Source organism: Pelophylax lessonae, assembly GCF_965119305.1.
Source record: "Pelophylax lessonae genome assembly, chromosome: 9".
Lineage (NCBI taxonomy): Eukaryota > Metazoa > Chordata > Amphibia > Anura > Ranidae > Pelophylax > Pelophylax lessonae.
The window spans coordinates 63,167,062-63,185,668 of NC_138776.1; the positions used below are offsets into that span (position 1 = coordinate 63,167,062).

The 18,607-nt window shown below is 41.8% G+C and overlaps 1 protein-coding gene across 1 annotated transcript in view; it reads right to left on the bottom strand.

The window, feature by feature from the left end:
• Positions 1–18,607, bottom strand: part of ADAM12 (ADAM metallopeptidase domain 12) — a 1,097,024-nt gene that overhangs the window by 439,116 nt on the left and 639,301 nt on the right. Inside the window, exon 7 of the mRNA XM_082269366.1 lies at positions 5,311–5,376. Coding sequence (XP_082125492.1) covers positions 5,311–5,376 — 66 coding nt within the window. The remainder of the gene's footprint in view (positions 1–5,310; positions 5,377–18,607) is intronic.

An 18,607-nucleotide genomic window follows, 5' to 3' on the forward strand; every position in this document is an offset into this window, starting at 1 on the left:
ATACAGAATCAGTTGGAGTTGGAAAAAGGATCACCCCATTGTGCTTTGGGTCATTGTCATGTTGGAAGGCAAAGCTTCTTCCCATTGAAACCTTTCTGGCAGAGGAAAGCAGTTTTTCTTATGAATTTGATGGTATTTTGCCCCATCCATTTTTACTTCTAACCTAACAAATGCTCCAGTCCCTGTTGCAGAGAAACTGTATGTGAATTGTGTTATTTGGATGGTGAGCTGTATTGGATTTCTGCCAGACATATTGTTTGGTGTTGAGGCCAAATAATTCAATTTTAGTCTCATCTGACCAGAACACCTTTTTCCATGTGGCCTTCAAGGTGCATTTTGGCAAAGCTCAGTCGTAAGTGCATGTGGCTTTTCTTGAGGGGTGGCTTTTTTTTTTTTTTTGCAACCCTCCCATACAAGCCTCATTTGTGGAGAATTTGTGATACTGTTGTCACATGCACACAATGAATTTTGTCATAAATTTCTGCAACTGCATCAGAGTAGCTGTAGGCCTCTTTGACCAGTTTACTCCTGGCTCTTTCATCTTTCAAATACCTTCCACTTAATACACTTCACTGTGCTTCTAGGCATTGCTAAAGCGTTTACATTTTTTTTGTATCCATCTCCTGACATGTACCTGTCCACAACTTTATCCCAGGGATCTTTTGACAGTGCCTTGCCACCCATAGTTGATTGTTTGCTTCAGCAGCACTAGCAGGGACTGAAATGCTCGAGGAAAGCTCTTTTAATGCTGAGCTAATCAAAATGACCACAGCTGATAACAGTTAAATGTTAAAAGTTAAATGGCTCTGTGTGCCATTGAGAAGGTGATTAGCTACACCTAATTGAATTTAAAAATAATTTTTAGGTGTGTGTGTGTGTGAGTGTGTGGGGATCCCTTTTCCAACTCAGTCAACTCAGTGATTCTGTTTTTTTAACATGTTGGTGTTATATCTTTCACTTGGATGTCATAAGTTGCACTGAATAAATAGAAAATACAGCTGAATAAAACAAAAATGGTGTGTCTTCATTTCAGGCTGCAAAGCAACAAAATGTGATTATTTTAAAGGGGGTGATTCTTTTCTATACCCATTGTACAATGGATATAAAATGTCTACACACTCCTGTTAAAATGTCAGGTTTCTGTAATGTAAAAAAATGAGACAAAGCTAATAATTTCAGAGATTTTTCCACCTTTAATGCTACCTATAAACTGTACAACTAAATTGAAAAATGGGGGGGGGTAAAATAAACTAAAATAATACGGTTGTATAGGTGCGCACACCCTCTTATAATTGGGATGTAGCTGTGTTCCGGATTAACCACTTTACCACCGGAGGATTTTGCTGGGCCACTTTTTGCGATTCGGCACTGTGCGACTTTAACTGATAATTGTGCGGTCATGCAACGCCGTACCCAAACGAAATTTACGTCCTTTTTTCCCCACAAACAGAACTTTCTTTTGGTGGTATTTGATCACCTGTGCGATTTTTACTTTTTGCGCTATAAACAAAAAAATAGCGACAATTTTGAAAAAAATAACAATATTTTTCACATTTTTTTATATGAAATTCCCCACCCCCCCAAAAAAAAATGTAAAAATCTAAATTTTTTATCATTTTAGGCCAATTTGTTTTCTGCTACATATTTTTGGTAAAAAAAAATGGCAATAAGCGTATTTTGATTGGTTTGCGCAAAAGTTATTGCGTTTACCAACTAAGGGAAAGATTTCTGTCGTTTTTGGTGTTTTTTTTTTAACGAGTAATGGCGGCGATCTGCGATTTTTTTTGCCGGACTGCGACATTGCGGCGGACAGATCGGACCCTTGACTGACATTTTTGACACTTTTGGGGGTACCAGTGACATTACTACAGTAATCAGTGCTATAAATATGCACTGTTACTGTAAAAATGACACTGGCAGGGAAGGGGTTAATTTGTATTGGTGATCAAGGGGTTAATGTATGCCTGGTGCTTACTAGACGTGTGTGGGGGGAGGGGACTATGTGACACAAGGACAGATCACAGGTTCAGCTATGCTGAATCCTGCAATCTGACCCTGCCTGTCACTTAGGAGATCCGCCCGCTTGTGTTTACACAAGCAGGCGGATCTCCACACTCGATTCCCAGACGATCGGGGAGGAGCAGCGGCGATCGCCGCCGCTCCTCCCCTGGCCCGACTCCCGCTGTGACTGAATACAGCGGGAGCGAGCTTCCGGCGGTGCACGCGCCGCCGCCGAGAGAGGGGAATGTCTGGCGATGTAGGTCTACGTCGCCAGACGTTATCGAGCCACTTTGCCGCAGTAGAGCTCCAGTGAGCAGCGGCAAAGTGGTTAAGCAATCACATTCAAACTCATGTTAAATAGTATTCAGTACACACCTGCCATCATTTGAAGTGCCTCTGATTACTGTAACCCTAAATAAAGTTCAGCTGTTCTAGTAGGTCTTTCCTGACATTTTCTTAGTCGCATCCTACAGAAAACGCAGTGATCCACAGAGAGGAGAAGGGTACAAAAGAATTTCCAAGGCATTAGACATACCATGGAAAACATTGAAGACAATCATCAAGTGGAGAAAATATGGCACAACAAAAGTGACATTACCAAGAACTGGACGTCCCTCCAAAATTGATGAAAAGACAAGAAGAAAACTGGTCAGGGAGACTGCCAGGAGACCTACAGCAACATTAAAGAAGCTGCAGGAATATCTGGCAAGTACTGGCTGTGTGGTACATGTGACAACAATCTGCCATATTATTCATATGTCTGGGCTATGGGGCAGAGTGTCAAGACAGAAGCCTTTTCTCAGGAAGAAAAACATCCAAGCCCAGCTACATTTTGCAAAAATTACATCTGAAGTCTCCCAAAAGCATGTGGGAAAATGTGTTATGGTCTGATAAAACCAAGGTTGAACTTTTTGGCCATAATTCCAAAAGATATGTTTGGCGCAAAAACAACACTGCACATCACCAAAAGAAAACGTTACCCACAGTAAGTCCGGGTTCACATTTGTGCGATGTGGGAACGCTGCGAATATGCAGCGGGATCCTGCATCGCATTCGGACCCCTGGCAGTTCACACTGCCATTTGCGATATGCAAGGGGTGTCAATTAAAAATTAACGACACCCCCAGTTGCGATCGCATATCGCAGTGCGATCTGCAAGTTTGCACAGAATCGGAACGCACTAGTGTGAACCACTATTCGATCCGATTTTGCTGCGGATAAAAAAAAGGGTCATGTGTGTGTTTAGTGCGGATGCAGTGCGAATTCAGCCATACAAACTGTATGGCGGAAATTTGCACCGCACATGAGATCGCATGGAATTTTTGGAGCAGTGCGCTCCGAATTACATGCGATCTCTGCGATTGCACTAATGTGAACACTAATGTGAACCGGGGCTGAAGCATGTTTTTTCTTCAGCTGGAAGAGGGGCCTTAGTCAAGGTAGAGGAAATTATAAACAGTTCCAAATACCAGTCAATATTGGCACAAACCTTTCAGGCTTCTGCTTTAAGCTGAACATGAGGAGGAACTTCGTCCTTCAGCCTGACAATGACCCAAAGCATACATCCAAACCAACAAAAGAATAGATCAACCAGAAGAGGGCTAAAGTTTTGGAATGGCCCAGCCAGAGGACAGACCTGAATCCGATTGAAAATCTGTAGGGTGAACTGAAGAAGGCTGCGCACAGAAGATGCCCTTGCAATCTGACAGATTTGGAGTACTTTTACAAAGAATTGTGGGCAAATATTGCCAAGTCAAGATGTGCCATGCTAATAGACTTATACCCAAAAAGACTGAGTGCTGTAAAAAAAATAAAAAGGTGCTTCAACAAAGTATTTGTTTAAGTGTGTGCACACTAATGCAACCATATTATTTTGTTTTATTATGTTTACTTCCCTCCACCTAAAAGAATTGTACAGTTTATAGGTCACGACTCAATTTTGAAAGGACTCAATGGCTTCAAAATTTATCGATTCAAACTTTTTGAATCGGAAAAAAAACGGTAAATTCAAAGAAAATTAGAAAAAGACATAAAACGAATTCCGAATATAAATTCCAAATACAAATCCTGAATACGAATTGAACGAATTAACCGAATTTAACTAAACGAAATACTGTAACTAGATTAACGAATCATAACAATTTTTTTCATCATGCACGTCTATTCTGAACAAGTTACATGTTACACTCGTATTTAGGTTGTAACATGTAATTTGTTCAGCATCATACCCCTCCCCCTTGTGACAGGAAGCTGAGTATCTTACCCCTCCAATAGGGGACACAATTCAAAGAGCATGGCTGTGCAGGGCTCCGCCCCCACACGGCCGTGTCATTTATTTACAGATCCCTGTGAATCAATAAACTACATATACCCACAGCCTTTGTCGGCTTATAGTTCTCAGTTAACTACCAGGGCGCTGTAGAGCGCTCTAGGTAGTTATTCAAGCTTCTGTTCATTCAGAAACTGCCTGCTCATATCGGAGGTATGGGCAGATAGCTACACAGACTGTCTGCAGGGCCGTGGCATTACACCCATGATCTGCTGACCTAACAAAAATAATAATAAATGCATATTTTTTTTCTACCTGCAAAAAAAAAAAATGTGCATTTATTTATTTATTTTGTAAAAGTGAACTTATCCTTTAAGCATACACTATATTCAAACATGGGGCTTTTGAAATCAAACCAATTTCAACTAATTTCACCTAGAGCTTTTGATAATAAGAGATAGTACTGTAAGATAAGGACAGCCAATTACCCATTGTTTCCATTAAAACAAGTGAAACTACTTTTTTTTTTATGTTGGTGCCCATATCCCTTTAACAACTTGAAATTGTTTGAATATTTCTATGTGTGTGGCCAGCATAACTGTAATGCTTGTATTTCTCTAGAACTCTAGTTGCCTCCATTGCCATCTCCTGAGTGCCTTTGCAGCCAGTACCATAATTGAAAATCTAGCCTCCTGCTGAGTCTGGAACATTACCCACTTACTGAGTCCACTACAGTTTTGCCCACACATTGTAGCATGAAAAGGACAATTGACTAAACTACTATCTAGAAACAGTTTGGGAAATTGTTTTATCTGGCTAAAATATATAATATACAGTAAATGCCTTAGAAAGGCAAAAAGAATATTTCTGCAATATGTCTTGGCTATCATCAAGAGTTCACCAATGATTTTACTTGCTGTCTAGATAGAACTTCACTTTGATTAAACACAAGCGTGTGACCCAAAGGACAAGCTTTGCTCTTCCTGGACCATATAAAACCAGATGAAAAAAGGAAAAGCTGTCAAATATTTGTTTCTTACCTCACGATTATCAGCCACAATAACAAGCTCCACATATTTGGTCATCTTCGAAGTATCTCTTTTGTGCTGCCAAAACAGATAATACAGAAGTTTAATGTGAGTATTATGAAGCACGGCTGTTGATTTCCAGTCTAGGCCCTGACTGGGCAAGTTTGCATTTCACAATTTACCCTTCCAAATGTATTTTCTCGCTTCAATTTTTGAGAAGTAATAGGAAAATGCAGAGGCAGAACAAGTAAGGCACCTGATGTCTTTCTACTGTTGTTCAAGATAGGATTTGCTACAACAAAGCCTTTTGTAAAATCTTATTTGCATTAATAGTTCTATTGCTACAATTTACACAATCAAAAGGTCTTTTAATACAAGTATAATTAGACTTCTCCATGACTCACTTTAAGATACATGTTTAAATTGAACTTGTGAAATAACAATGCAATCAGTCTTCTATTACTGTTAGTCAAGAAAAGACCTTTTTAATAACCTATAATAAGGAATAATTTAGTAAAATTATCGTTTCTTTCCAATGGCAGCCAATGAAAAGCACTTCTAAAAATAATAAAGTTAACAACTAAGACTGCTGTGTAGGGATCATGAGCATATTACAGGTATGAGGAGTGTTGCCAGTGCTACATATCTGTCATAGAATGACTGTACATCAGCATACTGTTTTTTCCCGGGTTCCTTTACCATAATCGCTTGAAGTATATGCCATGGGGTTCAGCTTCAAGTGGAGAGTTCGCAGACAGGGATTTCATGCACCAATAGGTTTAACGGCTTCCTGCCTGTGTTTATTGTTCAGTGTTTTTTCAGAAAAACAAGACGCTTCCCTTGCAGGGGTAAGCATTACAGTCCAAAATATAAGCCCGGCAGAAAACGGTTAATAAAGTGGATGTAAACCCCATTCATGAAATTTGACCTGGGCACATATATCTAGTGTTTACTTATCTCTCTCCAAAACCCTAAGTCCCATGTCTTTCTGCTGCTCCGTTCCTCTGTTATCAGCATAACTTCTGACAAGTTCTCCGACACAGGGGATAAAAGCAGCTGGAAATTTGTGTCGGGGTGGGTGTACATATGCTTCCTATGTGGAGGAGGGGGAGGGTGCCTTTCCTCCAATCAGTTGTCACACAGTGTATGCCAAGACTCCACACCCAACTGCTGGAACAGGAAGAAAAAATTCTAATACAATGTTCACTTTCTAAACAGTGTAGAAAGGTAAAGACAGCAGATATACATGTAAAACGTATCTAGTGAGATTTGTTTCATCTCTGTGTATCATCTGAGGCTGTTCACTTCACTGGGTATATGTGAGGGTTTACATCCACTTTAATCTTCCTGGCTAGTAAATAGACCTCACTGGGTCTCCTTCAGACCTGCAGACAGGTTACCTCACAGCCTGGTTTTCTCCTTTCCCAGCAGCCAAACATTAACACAGGAAAAGACGAATTATACCCCAGGTGGGGAACAAGGTGTGGTCAGTGATAAACCCCCAGCAGCCTGCTACAAATCTTCAACTGCCACTCATTTACATCATCAATCGCAAAATCCTAAGCGGCAGATACACTCCATCCACAACTGACAGTGGCGGTTTGTCACAATGTTTACGCAAAAAAAATACATGCACAATTTCCCAATTTCTATCCCTGTAACCACCTCCAGCCCATCATATAGTAAAATGACAGGTGCAAGGTGGCTCTGTCATTCTGGAACTACATCATATGACGTCGTCTCACACCCGCCACAGATAGGCGGCATGCTGTGTCCCTAGGACATGGCGTATTCCTGATCTCGGTAAAAAGCCAATGTTGAGGTGCTTTACCCATGTGATCAGCTGTGTCCAATCACAGCTGATCACATGTAAACAAGGAAATGCTGGTTATCAGTTTTCCTCTCCTCACACTGACAGTGTGTGAGGAGAGGAGAGCCGATCAGCGGCATTTCCTGAAAGGAGAGACCTGCACAGATAATCATTGCACTGATTATCATTGCCTTGACTATCAGTGTAGCCCCAACAGTGCCTAGCAGTGATGTCAGTTAGTGCCCAGCAGTGATGCCTTTTGGTGCCCATCAGTGCCTGCTCATCAGTGTCGCCTATCAGGGCCCATCAGTGCTGCATATTAGTGCCTCCTCATCAGTGCCCGCCAGTGCCATCTAATCAGTACCCATTGGTGCCCATCAGTGCAGCCTCATCAGCGCACATCAGTGAAGGAGAAAAATTACTTATTAACAACATTTTCAAAAACTAAGAAAAACTTTTCTTTTTTTTTTTCAAAATTATGTCTTTTTTCATTTTGTTAGCAAATAGGAAAAAAAAAAAAAAAAAAAAAAAAAAACAAGTGGTGATTAAATGCCACCAAAATAAAGCTCTGTCTCCAAAAATGAAAACAAATTTCATTTGGGTACAATGTTGCATGACCGCACAATTGTCATTCAAAGTGCGACAGCGCTAAAGTGGAAAATTAGCCTGGGCAGGAAGGGGGTGAAAGTGCCCAGTATTAAAGCTGTTAAAACACTACAAGTACAGGAAAATACTCATTGATCTGCCAGAAATCCAGCATGCTGCCAACTTCTAGTTTGTGCCTTTTCTACACTGAAATCCTGACCAACATTATCAGCCCTGCCTGCTGGACTATGGAATTCCTTCCACCCATTTACATCACTCCTATCGACATGCATACATTGAATTTCTTTACTGCAAAGAGGGAGGTTTAGGTATAAATTTAGGTAATGCCTGGACATACTCTTTTACTTTAGGCTTATGGTAGCTAAAAAGGCTGTCCACTGGTTATGGACTAAAGAAGAGAGATATATGTCTGCCCTTAGATAGGTTGCTTAAACATCGGAATGATTAGAGGGGTGGTACTGTTAATATTCCGATTTACAATTTTGTTCTTTTAAACACTTCTCTGTAGAGGGAAGAACTGGAATGAGTTCACAATGGAATAATACAGCAAAACCTTCAGGTGTGATAGCAAAAAGATTTGACAAAGTAACTATTCAGTATTGGCCTTAGATGTATGTAGCGACTGCATTCGTTTTCTTTTTTCAGTTTTTTTTTGTCTCTGTGTGAACACCAATTTCTCCACTGTATTTCTGAAAGGAATCAAGGCTGCCACTCAAACACATCTTCCTTTGTTCACCTCCATTAAATGGTGAATTGATGAAATTGGTAGTTGACATAAGAAAGAAAAAAAAAAAAAGGTTTGTGCTTTCTTGAATGACGGCAACAAAGTGGTTAAGTTATCCTGACTGGGCCTCATATGATGTACAGCAAGATAAGTGGCGCACAGAGCGGCGATCGGTGGTGTGGTTTGTCACTCTAACACACCGCATCAACGATCCCAAGAAGAGCTTATGACGTACCTACCAGGTGATCAGCTGTGTCCAATCACAGCTGGTCCCATCGTAACCAGGAAGTGCCGTTTAACGGATTTCCTCAGGTCGCGCTGACAAGGCGCGAGTAGAGGAGATCCGATCGGCTCTCCTGAAAGAGGGTCTGCACTGATAATCAGGGCATTGATTATCAGTGCAGACCCATCAGAGATGCCCACTAGAGCCCACCAGGCATGCCAACCTGTGGCCACCAGGGATGCCAATTAGTGCTCATCAATCATGCCAATCAGTGCCTATTTGGGATGCCAATCAGTGCCCATTAGTAATGCCTGTCAGTGCCTCCATATCATTGCTGCCTATTAGTGTCATCTATCAGTGCCCATGAGTGCTGCCCATCAAAGCCCATTATTGCTCATCAGTGCCACCTATAAGTGCCCATCAGTGCTGCCTACCAGTGCCCATCAACGCTGCATATCAGTGCCCATCAGTGTTGCATATCAGTGCCCATCAGTGCCTCCTCATCAGTGCCCCAGTGCCGCCTCATCTGTGCTTGTCAGTACCGCCTCATCAGTGCTTTTCAGTACCGCCTCATTCGTGCCTGTCTTTACCGCCTCATCCGTGCCCGTCAGTGCAGGAGAAAACTTACTTATTTACAAAATTTTATAACAAAGAAATGTTAATTTTTTTTTATTTATTTAGCAAAAAAAGAAAAAACCCAGTGGTGATCAAATACCACCAAAAGATAGATCTATTTGTCGGGAAAAAATTCTAAAAATTTTGTTTAGGTACAGTGTTGCATGGTCGCACAATTGTCATTCAAAATGAGACAGCGCTAAAAGCTGAAAATTGGCATGGACAGGAAGGGGGTAAAAGTACCCAATATTGAAGTGGTTAAACAACCACTATACTTTATCAGATAGCTTCAGAGTAAGGCTGGTGGTTTACATTTTGGCAGATTCCATCTAAATTAGCTGAAACTAGAGCCACGGTTGGCCCAACTAGCATCATCCAGCTGGACAAAGGTAGGTTTAAAAATCAACTGATCCGTGTGAAAAATGATCAGCTGAGCAGTGACTGCATCCTATAAGATACAGCCTGTTTGGCACTACTACTGTATTCAGGAAGCTGTGGGTGCCACAGCTGCTAAATACAACAGCCAGAAGTGGAGATTCCACCATGTATGCTTTTTACTATGAATGGGACAACTAGTTGATTTTCTCCAGCTTGCTAAATGAGAGAAACATCAAGCCATGTATCCAAAAGTTTAGGAATTAAAAAAAAAAAAAGCAAACAAATAATCACCTCTGTGGCTGTATAATTGCTGTGATGCTGCAGCTGTTCCCTACTGGCTCTAGGGTTGAGAACTGAGCGATCACATGACCTCTAAACACTTCGTACTCAGTTCCCTCTGAGCAGAGAGAGGTGACGGTCAGTCACCACTTTCTGCTCTGCCTTTCCAGCGCTCACTGGATCGATAGGTTGGGGAGGGGTGGGAGTGTCTGACTCTGGCTCTCGGCAGCATGCTGAAAGGCTGAGCCAGCTGCCAATAAGGCATCTAGGTGGATCTTGATATTATTTTAAGGTCAGCCCGCTGTAGGTCACAGGAGTGTAAAACTAAGTGCACTCCTGTGACTCAGAAGAGAAGTATGGGCAAAAAGCTTTGGCCATACTTCTCTTTTACGATGAGGGACTATAAAAGGGGGCCATTGCATGTCCTAACCATTAGTATGTCAAGTAGAACACCCAATATGGAGCACAGAAGCCTTTATCACTGGGGCATAAATAAGTCTTCAATTAAACACACTCAGCTTGGTTTCTGAAGGGTTAAAGCACTTGTGCAAAGAAATATTGAAATATTTAGAAGGCATTTATTTTAACAGAAAAAAAAATGAGAATAAATCAATACTTTTTTTTTTTGTTCTGCAAATATCCATGGTAATAATCTTGTTTTTGTAAGATTTCTTCAAAAATTTGCTAGCATACTTGACTGATATTTTAACAGTTTTGAGATTTGTTTTTAAAAGCCTCTTGCTACAAATCATTCCCTTATTGTTCCAGGCCTATATTTATATTACAATGGTTCTGGAGGACATACTCTATGGTGGGATGAGCTGTTCTTTGTTCTGTCTACAATTGATAACACTTTCTCAAGGCAAGTATTATAGATTTACAGAATGACAGACTCTGGGTAAGGCTTAATGAAAATGTTCTTTCGCAACTTTTGCCAATATTTAGAAACATAATCATTTACATGAGCGTCTCTTATTTATGCGGTTTATGTTACTTTATCATGTCTTTTCTTTTATTACTGAAAGAAAGCAGGCTCCAGATTTGTGAATAGACCAAATAGATCATAGTCTAAAGGCAAGAAAATTTCCGAAAGGAGACAGGCTTCTCTTTTGATTATCTAATTGCATTTCTTAAGCCTATGATGGCAAAATAATAAAGAAATTACTTTTAGTACATGAGGAATACAATGTATTGTTTTGCACAAGGTCTAAATCACTGTACATCCAAACTGTGTGGTTAAAACAAGTGCTGAACTGAGGCCAGGCATGTTATGCATAACAGGGCATATTTGTGGTCAATCTAAGCAGGACCCGCCTTTAGTTATATAGTACCCTGTGCACAATTTTAGTATGGTTCTGGCCAATCACAAGAAGATCTTAATGGATGCCTTTGGGTCAAAAGTTGCTTTGTAAATAGAACAGTTACCTCATAAGCCATATTTTTATCATGCTTCTACAATGTTTTTTTTTACATATCTTTATTATTCGGTTTATACAATTACACAAACTATTGTTATATTTCAGTAATTAAATAAATCAAAGCAACATATCAAAGTACAATACACAAAGTAGGCCTCAGTATAACTTCTATTCACATACAGACCTCTACAACTGAATCCCCATCCAGTGCCAGAAACCAAATTCTTTCAGCTTATCCAGTTCCACATAACAAATATTGGGCTCCATTCACTAAAGCACATTGTATGCGGTATTTCGGTGATTAGACACATTTTGCCTAAATATCGCACATGATGCTGAAACTGTCAATTCACTATGCCGTTTTGCGGTATTTACTTCAAAAGGTTCAAACTGCTCAGTAAATACCGCATTAAACTGCATTAAATTCAATTCACAAAAATAAAATAAATAATTAAATGCATGAGTTAATAAAGTAGTGGTCCAGGAATGTAAAAATATAATAGCCGGGGGGAGGGGAGAGCAGAGAGGAGACACAGCAGATGAGGGAAGCAGGCAGGCAGATGATGGAGGCACGCAGGCAGACAACGGTAGTCAGGGCACATTAGCCATGATTATCGTGGTCAGCACACAGAGGGGGACACAGGAAGTGGCAGGATCAGCCAGGTTTTTTTTACAGTTTCCAAATGGACAGGTTAGACAGACAGTGCCAGCACTGTGCTGTTTAATTCTGTTGAAAAGGAAATCTCTATTTTATTTTTTTAGGGCAACAAACACTTTAATGAATTCCTAATGGCAAACATTTTTTTTTTTAGTTTTGGACACAGTGGAGATGGATTAGCACTCATGTCCATTTTATTGCTGTCTGTGTCCCCATTAGGGAGATTCACCCTCTCTGTTAGTCCTGTTTACCATTATCATTGAAAGTGAAATTAAAAGAAAATCACACATTTTGGGCTGTCCCCAGAAATGTAATAGAGGGGAAATCTTGCAATGGGGACACTGGTTCTGGTGCAATAAATCTAAATTGTGCTGTTGTAAATGAAAATGAAGTGGAAAATCAAACATTTATAACACATAACATTGAAAATATGTGTAGCCCCCTTGAGGACTGCTAAATTATTCACCTTGAGATCTCCCCGGGTTACCAATAGCAACTGCTGCATGCACAATTTAACTCTTCACTCTCTGGCTCAGTCAATGAAAAGTATAGGGGATGTAGTTGTTTTTGTGGTTTTATTTAAATTAGGGAAGGGAGAAGGGAAGAGTGGGATACTCCAACTTGAACTATTCACAATAGATGAGGACTCCTGTCTGAAGATGCAGCCAGGCTGCTGATTCACCTTGCCACTTAGATGAATTTAGGGTTAAGCCTCTATGCAGATGACTTGTTAGGATGAATTATCTTCAGGATACACACCTAGTACCCCCTTTCACTCCAACTGCTGACACCTGTCCTCTGACTATCCTACACCGGGGTGGCCCCCCTCAGGTCAGGCCCTTAGACACGATTCCCTGTACTCCCGATACTGTTTTTTGAGGGTCCCCAGTGTCTCTACCCCTCCGGTCAGCTCTCATGGACCTCTGGGTTCAGCTCCTTCCTTCTGGTCCTCAGGCCGACTGCATGTGACTGTGTGCCACTGTTACAGAGGAGGAGGCAGCCGCCACCCTCCCTCCAGGACTCTGCTTTCCAGCTGAAGACCCTGCAACACATGTGCTCCTGGCTTTTATACTACACCCCAGAATGCACCAAGACAATCAGTCTGTGCCAATTACTGGGGCTGTATCAAAGCCTGTGTAACCATTGCTCAGATTTCCTCTACTGTCCAATATGCCTCCCCATTGGACCAGTGTGAAATACTCCCTAGACCAGATGAATCACACGGAGCACCATGAGCAGACCTAACTCACAGATCTTGCTCTCTGGTAGGCAGAAAGCAATATAGATTTGCCTGCAGCTCATCTGATAGGCAGACAGAGCCAAAAACTATACTCTCTCACTAGCACCTACCTAGGAGGGTGCTACATATGTGTTACCATATATGGCTTAAGGTGCTAAAGTGCATATGTAAATAAAGGTTAATAATAAAGTCCATATGAAATGATAAGTTCAAACGGTGACAACTTAATCGGTTTCAAAGTGCTGCATGCATCACCAATGTTCTGAAAGGCTGATTACCAGACCCAAAAAGGTCAATGTGCCTCTAAACTGGGATGAATCCATGGACCAAAAGTCAAGCAAAGTCTCAAGGGTCACGAATGGCTGTATATAGTAGAGAAGAAACAACTAATAGTGCACTATCCCTTTTAAAATAGTATTTATTAAATAAAAAACACTTACAAACAGAATGGGAGTTGTAGCACGATTCTTGCTGACGTCAATACTGTCTCCACCCGGCGCGTTTCTCCTGATTAGGCGTGAACTGGGATTGGAGCTGAACTGGGTTTGATGCCTAATCAGGGGAAACACGTCGGTGGAGACAGCCGTGATGTCAGCCCGCACTGCAGGCGGCCGTGCTACCACGAGAATCATGCTACATCCAGTCTGTAAGTGTTTTTTATTTAATAAATACGATTTTACAAGGGATAATGCACCATCAGTCCTTCCTTCTCTACTATATACATCCATTTGTGACCCTGGAGACTTTGCTCGGCTTTTGGTCCTTGGATTCATCCCATACTAGTTTACAGGCGCATTGACCATTTTGGGTCTGGTAAGCAGCCAATTCAACTCTTTTCAGCACATTGCTGATGCATGTAGCACTTTGAAACTGATCAAGTTGTCATCGTTTGAACTTATCACTTCCTATAGACTTTACTGTTAACCTTTTATTTACATATGCACTTTATTGCACCTTAAGCCATATATGGTAACACATATTGTCAATTTTATGTGTTATAAACGTTTTATTTTACACTTCATTTTTATTTACAACAGCGCACTTTATATTTATTGCATAACTTTTTTCTCCCAGTATTCAGGGAGCCTCAGGTGCAGCAATTGTGATTAATTACAGGCCAGCCCTTCTTTTTTGCACTATACATTTTGCACTGGGTCTGGTGACCTGGGGGTCCCAAGATATTCCTTTAATTTGTAGGGATTTCCTCTCACTTCCTGTTTTGAATATGCTAAAGGAAGTGAAGCTAAATATCCCCAATGGGACAGCTGAAAAAAAAAAAAACTGACAGGGGTTATAACCCTCCCTTACTTTACTTCACAAAAGAATACCCAATCACATGCAAGAAAAAAAAAAACCTCCATTTTGGCTTGCACATGATTGGATAATGGATGTCAGCAGAGCTCCCCTCATTTACTAAGCTTTGAAGTAACTGCAAAGTGCTCAGTCTATGTCTCTTTAGTAAATCTACCCCATTACATTTATTAAATGAAACTCCAAGACAATGTTGTCTTTTTTATTGGCGGAAGAAGAAGATTTATAAATGTTTGTAATTTTTTTATGTTATTTTCATATTTCAATATTAGATGTTTATAAAGATATTTTGCATTTACATTGTATCTACATTTAAATTAAATTTAATGTATTTGTTTTTGATACGTCAAGTGTGTCCTGTGAAAGCAGTTTCACTTTGACTGGTATTCCAGTCAGCTTTTCCCTTTTGTATTAATACATTTGCTGCAGGGACCACACTGACTTAGTGATTTGGTATATATTTATATGGTTTAAACCATTTTACCTCTTTATTAGCAATAAAAACTGATAGGGGTTGTAATCCTTCTCTACTTTATTCATCTCACTGGATATTGCATGAGACAAATAACGCACATTTCAATACTGCGTGCGGTATTTTAGTAGCGTTTTTTCTTTTCTGTGATTTGCTAAAAGTTTTGGAAAAACGCTATGAACTATTTTACCGCAAATTTTAAAGAGGAAAATACAGCTTCATGAATGGAGCCCAGTCTCCCTAAATGCAGTATAAATTGTATAGCTTCCATATTTCTTAATTTTCCTAATTTCTGTCCATATCTTATGTATAAGGCTTCTAATTGCAATGATATCTGGAATTACAATCTAAGAGAATGGCTTCAATAAAATCCTCCCTATAAACTGTACCCCATCTGGTAAAAAGCTGTAGCTGAGCTCCTAATAAATACAACTTTGCATGTGGCACTGACAGATCTCTATTTTTGGCAATTGTAAGGCTGATAATATAATTTAGGGCTGTTTTACTTTCCAAATCAAGGTTCGAAAAAGAGAGCCAATCTTTTTTAAACAAGTTTGAATGATTAGATCCATGGAGAATCTACATCATACAATAACCAATTCTAAAAAATGATTCGACCTAAAATGGAACCCATGGTTTCTTTATAAAAAATGGATTTTTGTAAGATCTTACCGTAAAATCCTTTTCTCTTAAGCTCATTGACAGACGTAGTCTTCTTGATTCTCAAGAGCTGGGTTATGTTGTCTCCGCAGGAGTAGGACTAGGCAGAAAGACAAAACGTTCTGGCTCCACCTTAGGGGCAGTCCCTGAGGGTATATCCTCCCTCTCTCTGCTACAGGGAATCAGTTCTGTTTTAAAGCAGTACAGAGAATTTAACCCAACCCAACTCAATGATAGAGGGGCGGGTACTACGTCTGTCAATGAGCTTAAGAGAAAAGGATTTTACGGTAAGATCTTACAAAAATCCATTTTTCTCTATCGCTCATTGACAGACGTAGTCTTCTTGATTCTCAAGAGCTGGGACATCCAGAAGCAGTGCCACAAATGAGGGGTGGGATTGACAAAATCAAATCCAATCTAGAAGGCCCAACTGGTGCCAAACTAGAAGTTTTAAAGGCTCATTATAAACAAAGAATGAGACTAAAGAAAAATTTTCCAACGGAAAAAACCCTCGAGGTAGACCACTGGTCTCCTCAAATTGCGGCCTGCAAAACCTTGCGGCCAAACGAGGCATCAGACGATGCCATTACATCAACTTTATAATGTTTAGTAAAGGTATGCACCGACGACCAGGTAGCCGTCTTGCACACCTGGACCACTGACGCCTGATGGCGAAAGGCCCATGACGCACTAAGTGCCCGAGTGGAGTGCGCCTTAACAGGGAACGGGGGCTCCCGACCCTTAATAGAATAAGCCTGTACTACCATCTGTCTGATCCATCTGGAAATGGTCGCGGCAGATGCAGGCAACCCCTTTTTGGGTCCATCTGGGATCACAAAAAAGTGAATCCGTCTTGCGAAACGAGTCTGTCGTTTTCAAGTATACCCTGATCGCCCGGACCACATCCAAGGAGTGTAAAGCAAACTCCCGAGGATGACTGGGCTTAGGACACAGGGAAGGTAATACAATTTCTTCATTCAGATGAAATTCTGAAACCACTTTTGGTAGGAAGGATGGATTCGGATGAAGAACCACCTTATCTCTATGAACCACCAGATATGGTGAACGACAAGATAATGCGGCCAGTTCTGACACCCTGCGTGCAGAAGTAATAGCCACCAAGAAGGCCACCTTCTGGGACAACGTAGGTAGAGGAATCTCCCTAATATCTTCAAAGGGAGGTTTCTGAAGAACCGACAACACTAAATTAAGATCCCAGGGGGGTAACGGCGCGTGCACTGGCGGAGCCAGATGTCGCACCCCCTGGATGAAGTTCCGCACCAAGGAATGAGTAGCCAAAGGCTTCTGAAAGAAGATGGCTAATGCTGAGACCTGACCCTTGATAGTACTCAAGGCCAGTTTCTGCTCAACCCCTTGTTGCAGAAAAGCCAATATTCGACTAATCGAATAAGACCGAGGACGGAACCCCAAAGGTTCACACCATGCAATGTAGGACTTCCATGTGCGATGATAAATCTTTCTGAAAGTCGCTTTCCTTGCTTCAACTAGAGTAGGAATAACTGAAGCTGACAAACCTTTGTCCTTCAGCACCTGGGTCTCAATAGCCAGGCCGTTAAAGCCAGCGATCGTAAAGCAGGATGGAAGATCGGTCCCTGAGACAGTAGATCCTCCCTGAGAGGAAGTCTCCACGGGACGTCCGCCACCAGTCTGACCATGTCGGCGTACCAAGCTCGACGAGGCCAGTCCGGAGCTACCAGGATTACTGGGATTCCTTCCTCCTCTATCCTGCGAAGAAGTCTTGGCAGTAACGCGAGAGGAGGGAAGGCATATATTAGCTGGTATTGCCCCACGGGGCGATCAGTGCGTCTGCGGTTTCTGCTAGAGGATCGCGGGAGCGAGCCACGAATCTCTGAACTTTCCTGTTGAATCGTGATGCCAACAGATCCACATCCGGGGTGCCCCACCGTAGGCACAACTGGTGGAAAACGTCTGGATGGAGGGACCATTCCCCCTGATCCAGGGTCTGACGGCTGAGATAATCTGCCTGCCAATTCTCCACCCCCGGAATGAACACCGCAGAGATTGCTGGAACAAATCGTTCCGCCCAGCGAAGAATGCAAGCCACTTCTTTGGCCGCTCGGACACTCTTGGTGCCCCCCTGGTGATTGACATAAGCCACGGCCGTGGCATTGTCCGACTGGATCCGAACCGGGCTGCCCTGGAGCTGCTCGGTCCAGTGAATCAGACTGATCGCTCTCAGTTCCAATACATTTATCGGCAACCTGGATTCTTCCGGGGACCAAAGTCCCTGGACAGATAACTGACCGAGAATTCCTCCCCATCCGGATAGACTGGCATCCGTGGTCACTATCGTCCAATATATTGGCAGAAATGACTTTCCCTGGCTGAGCATCGGAGACCGAAGCCACCAGACCAGAGACTCTCTGGTCTGTTTGCTCAATCGGATCTGATTGTCCAGGGATTCCGGATTCCGATTCCATCTGAGAAGAATCTCTTGCTGAAGAATTCGGGTATGGGACTGGGCAAATGGGACTGCTTCGAACGAAGCCACCATCAACCCCAGAACCCTCATGCAAGTCCGAAGGGAAGACCAGCTGTTGGACAGTAACAACTGGACTGCTGATTGAATCTTTCGGAGTTTCCCTACCGGAAGAAAAACTCTCGTCCTGACTGTGTCTAGAATTAGACCCAGATATTCGAGCCTCTGGGTGGGAACCAGAAATGACTTTTGCTGGTTCACCAGCCACCCGAATTCCTGTAAAGAAATCATAGTAATTTCTATGTTTTGTAGCAAGGTCTGAGGAGACTCTGCATGAAGCAGAAGATCGTCTAGGTAACCAAGGATCGATATACCTCTTTGGCGCAGAAGTGCCAACATTGGGGCCAACACCTTTGTGAAGACCCGCGGAGCCGTGGCGAGACCGAAAGGTAAC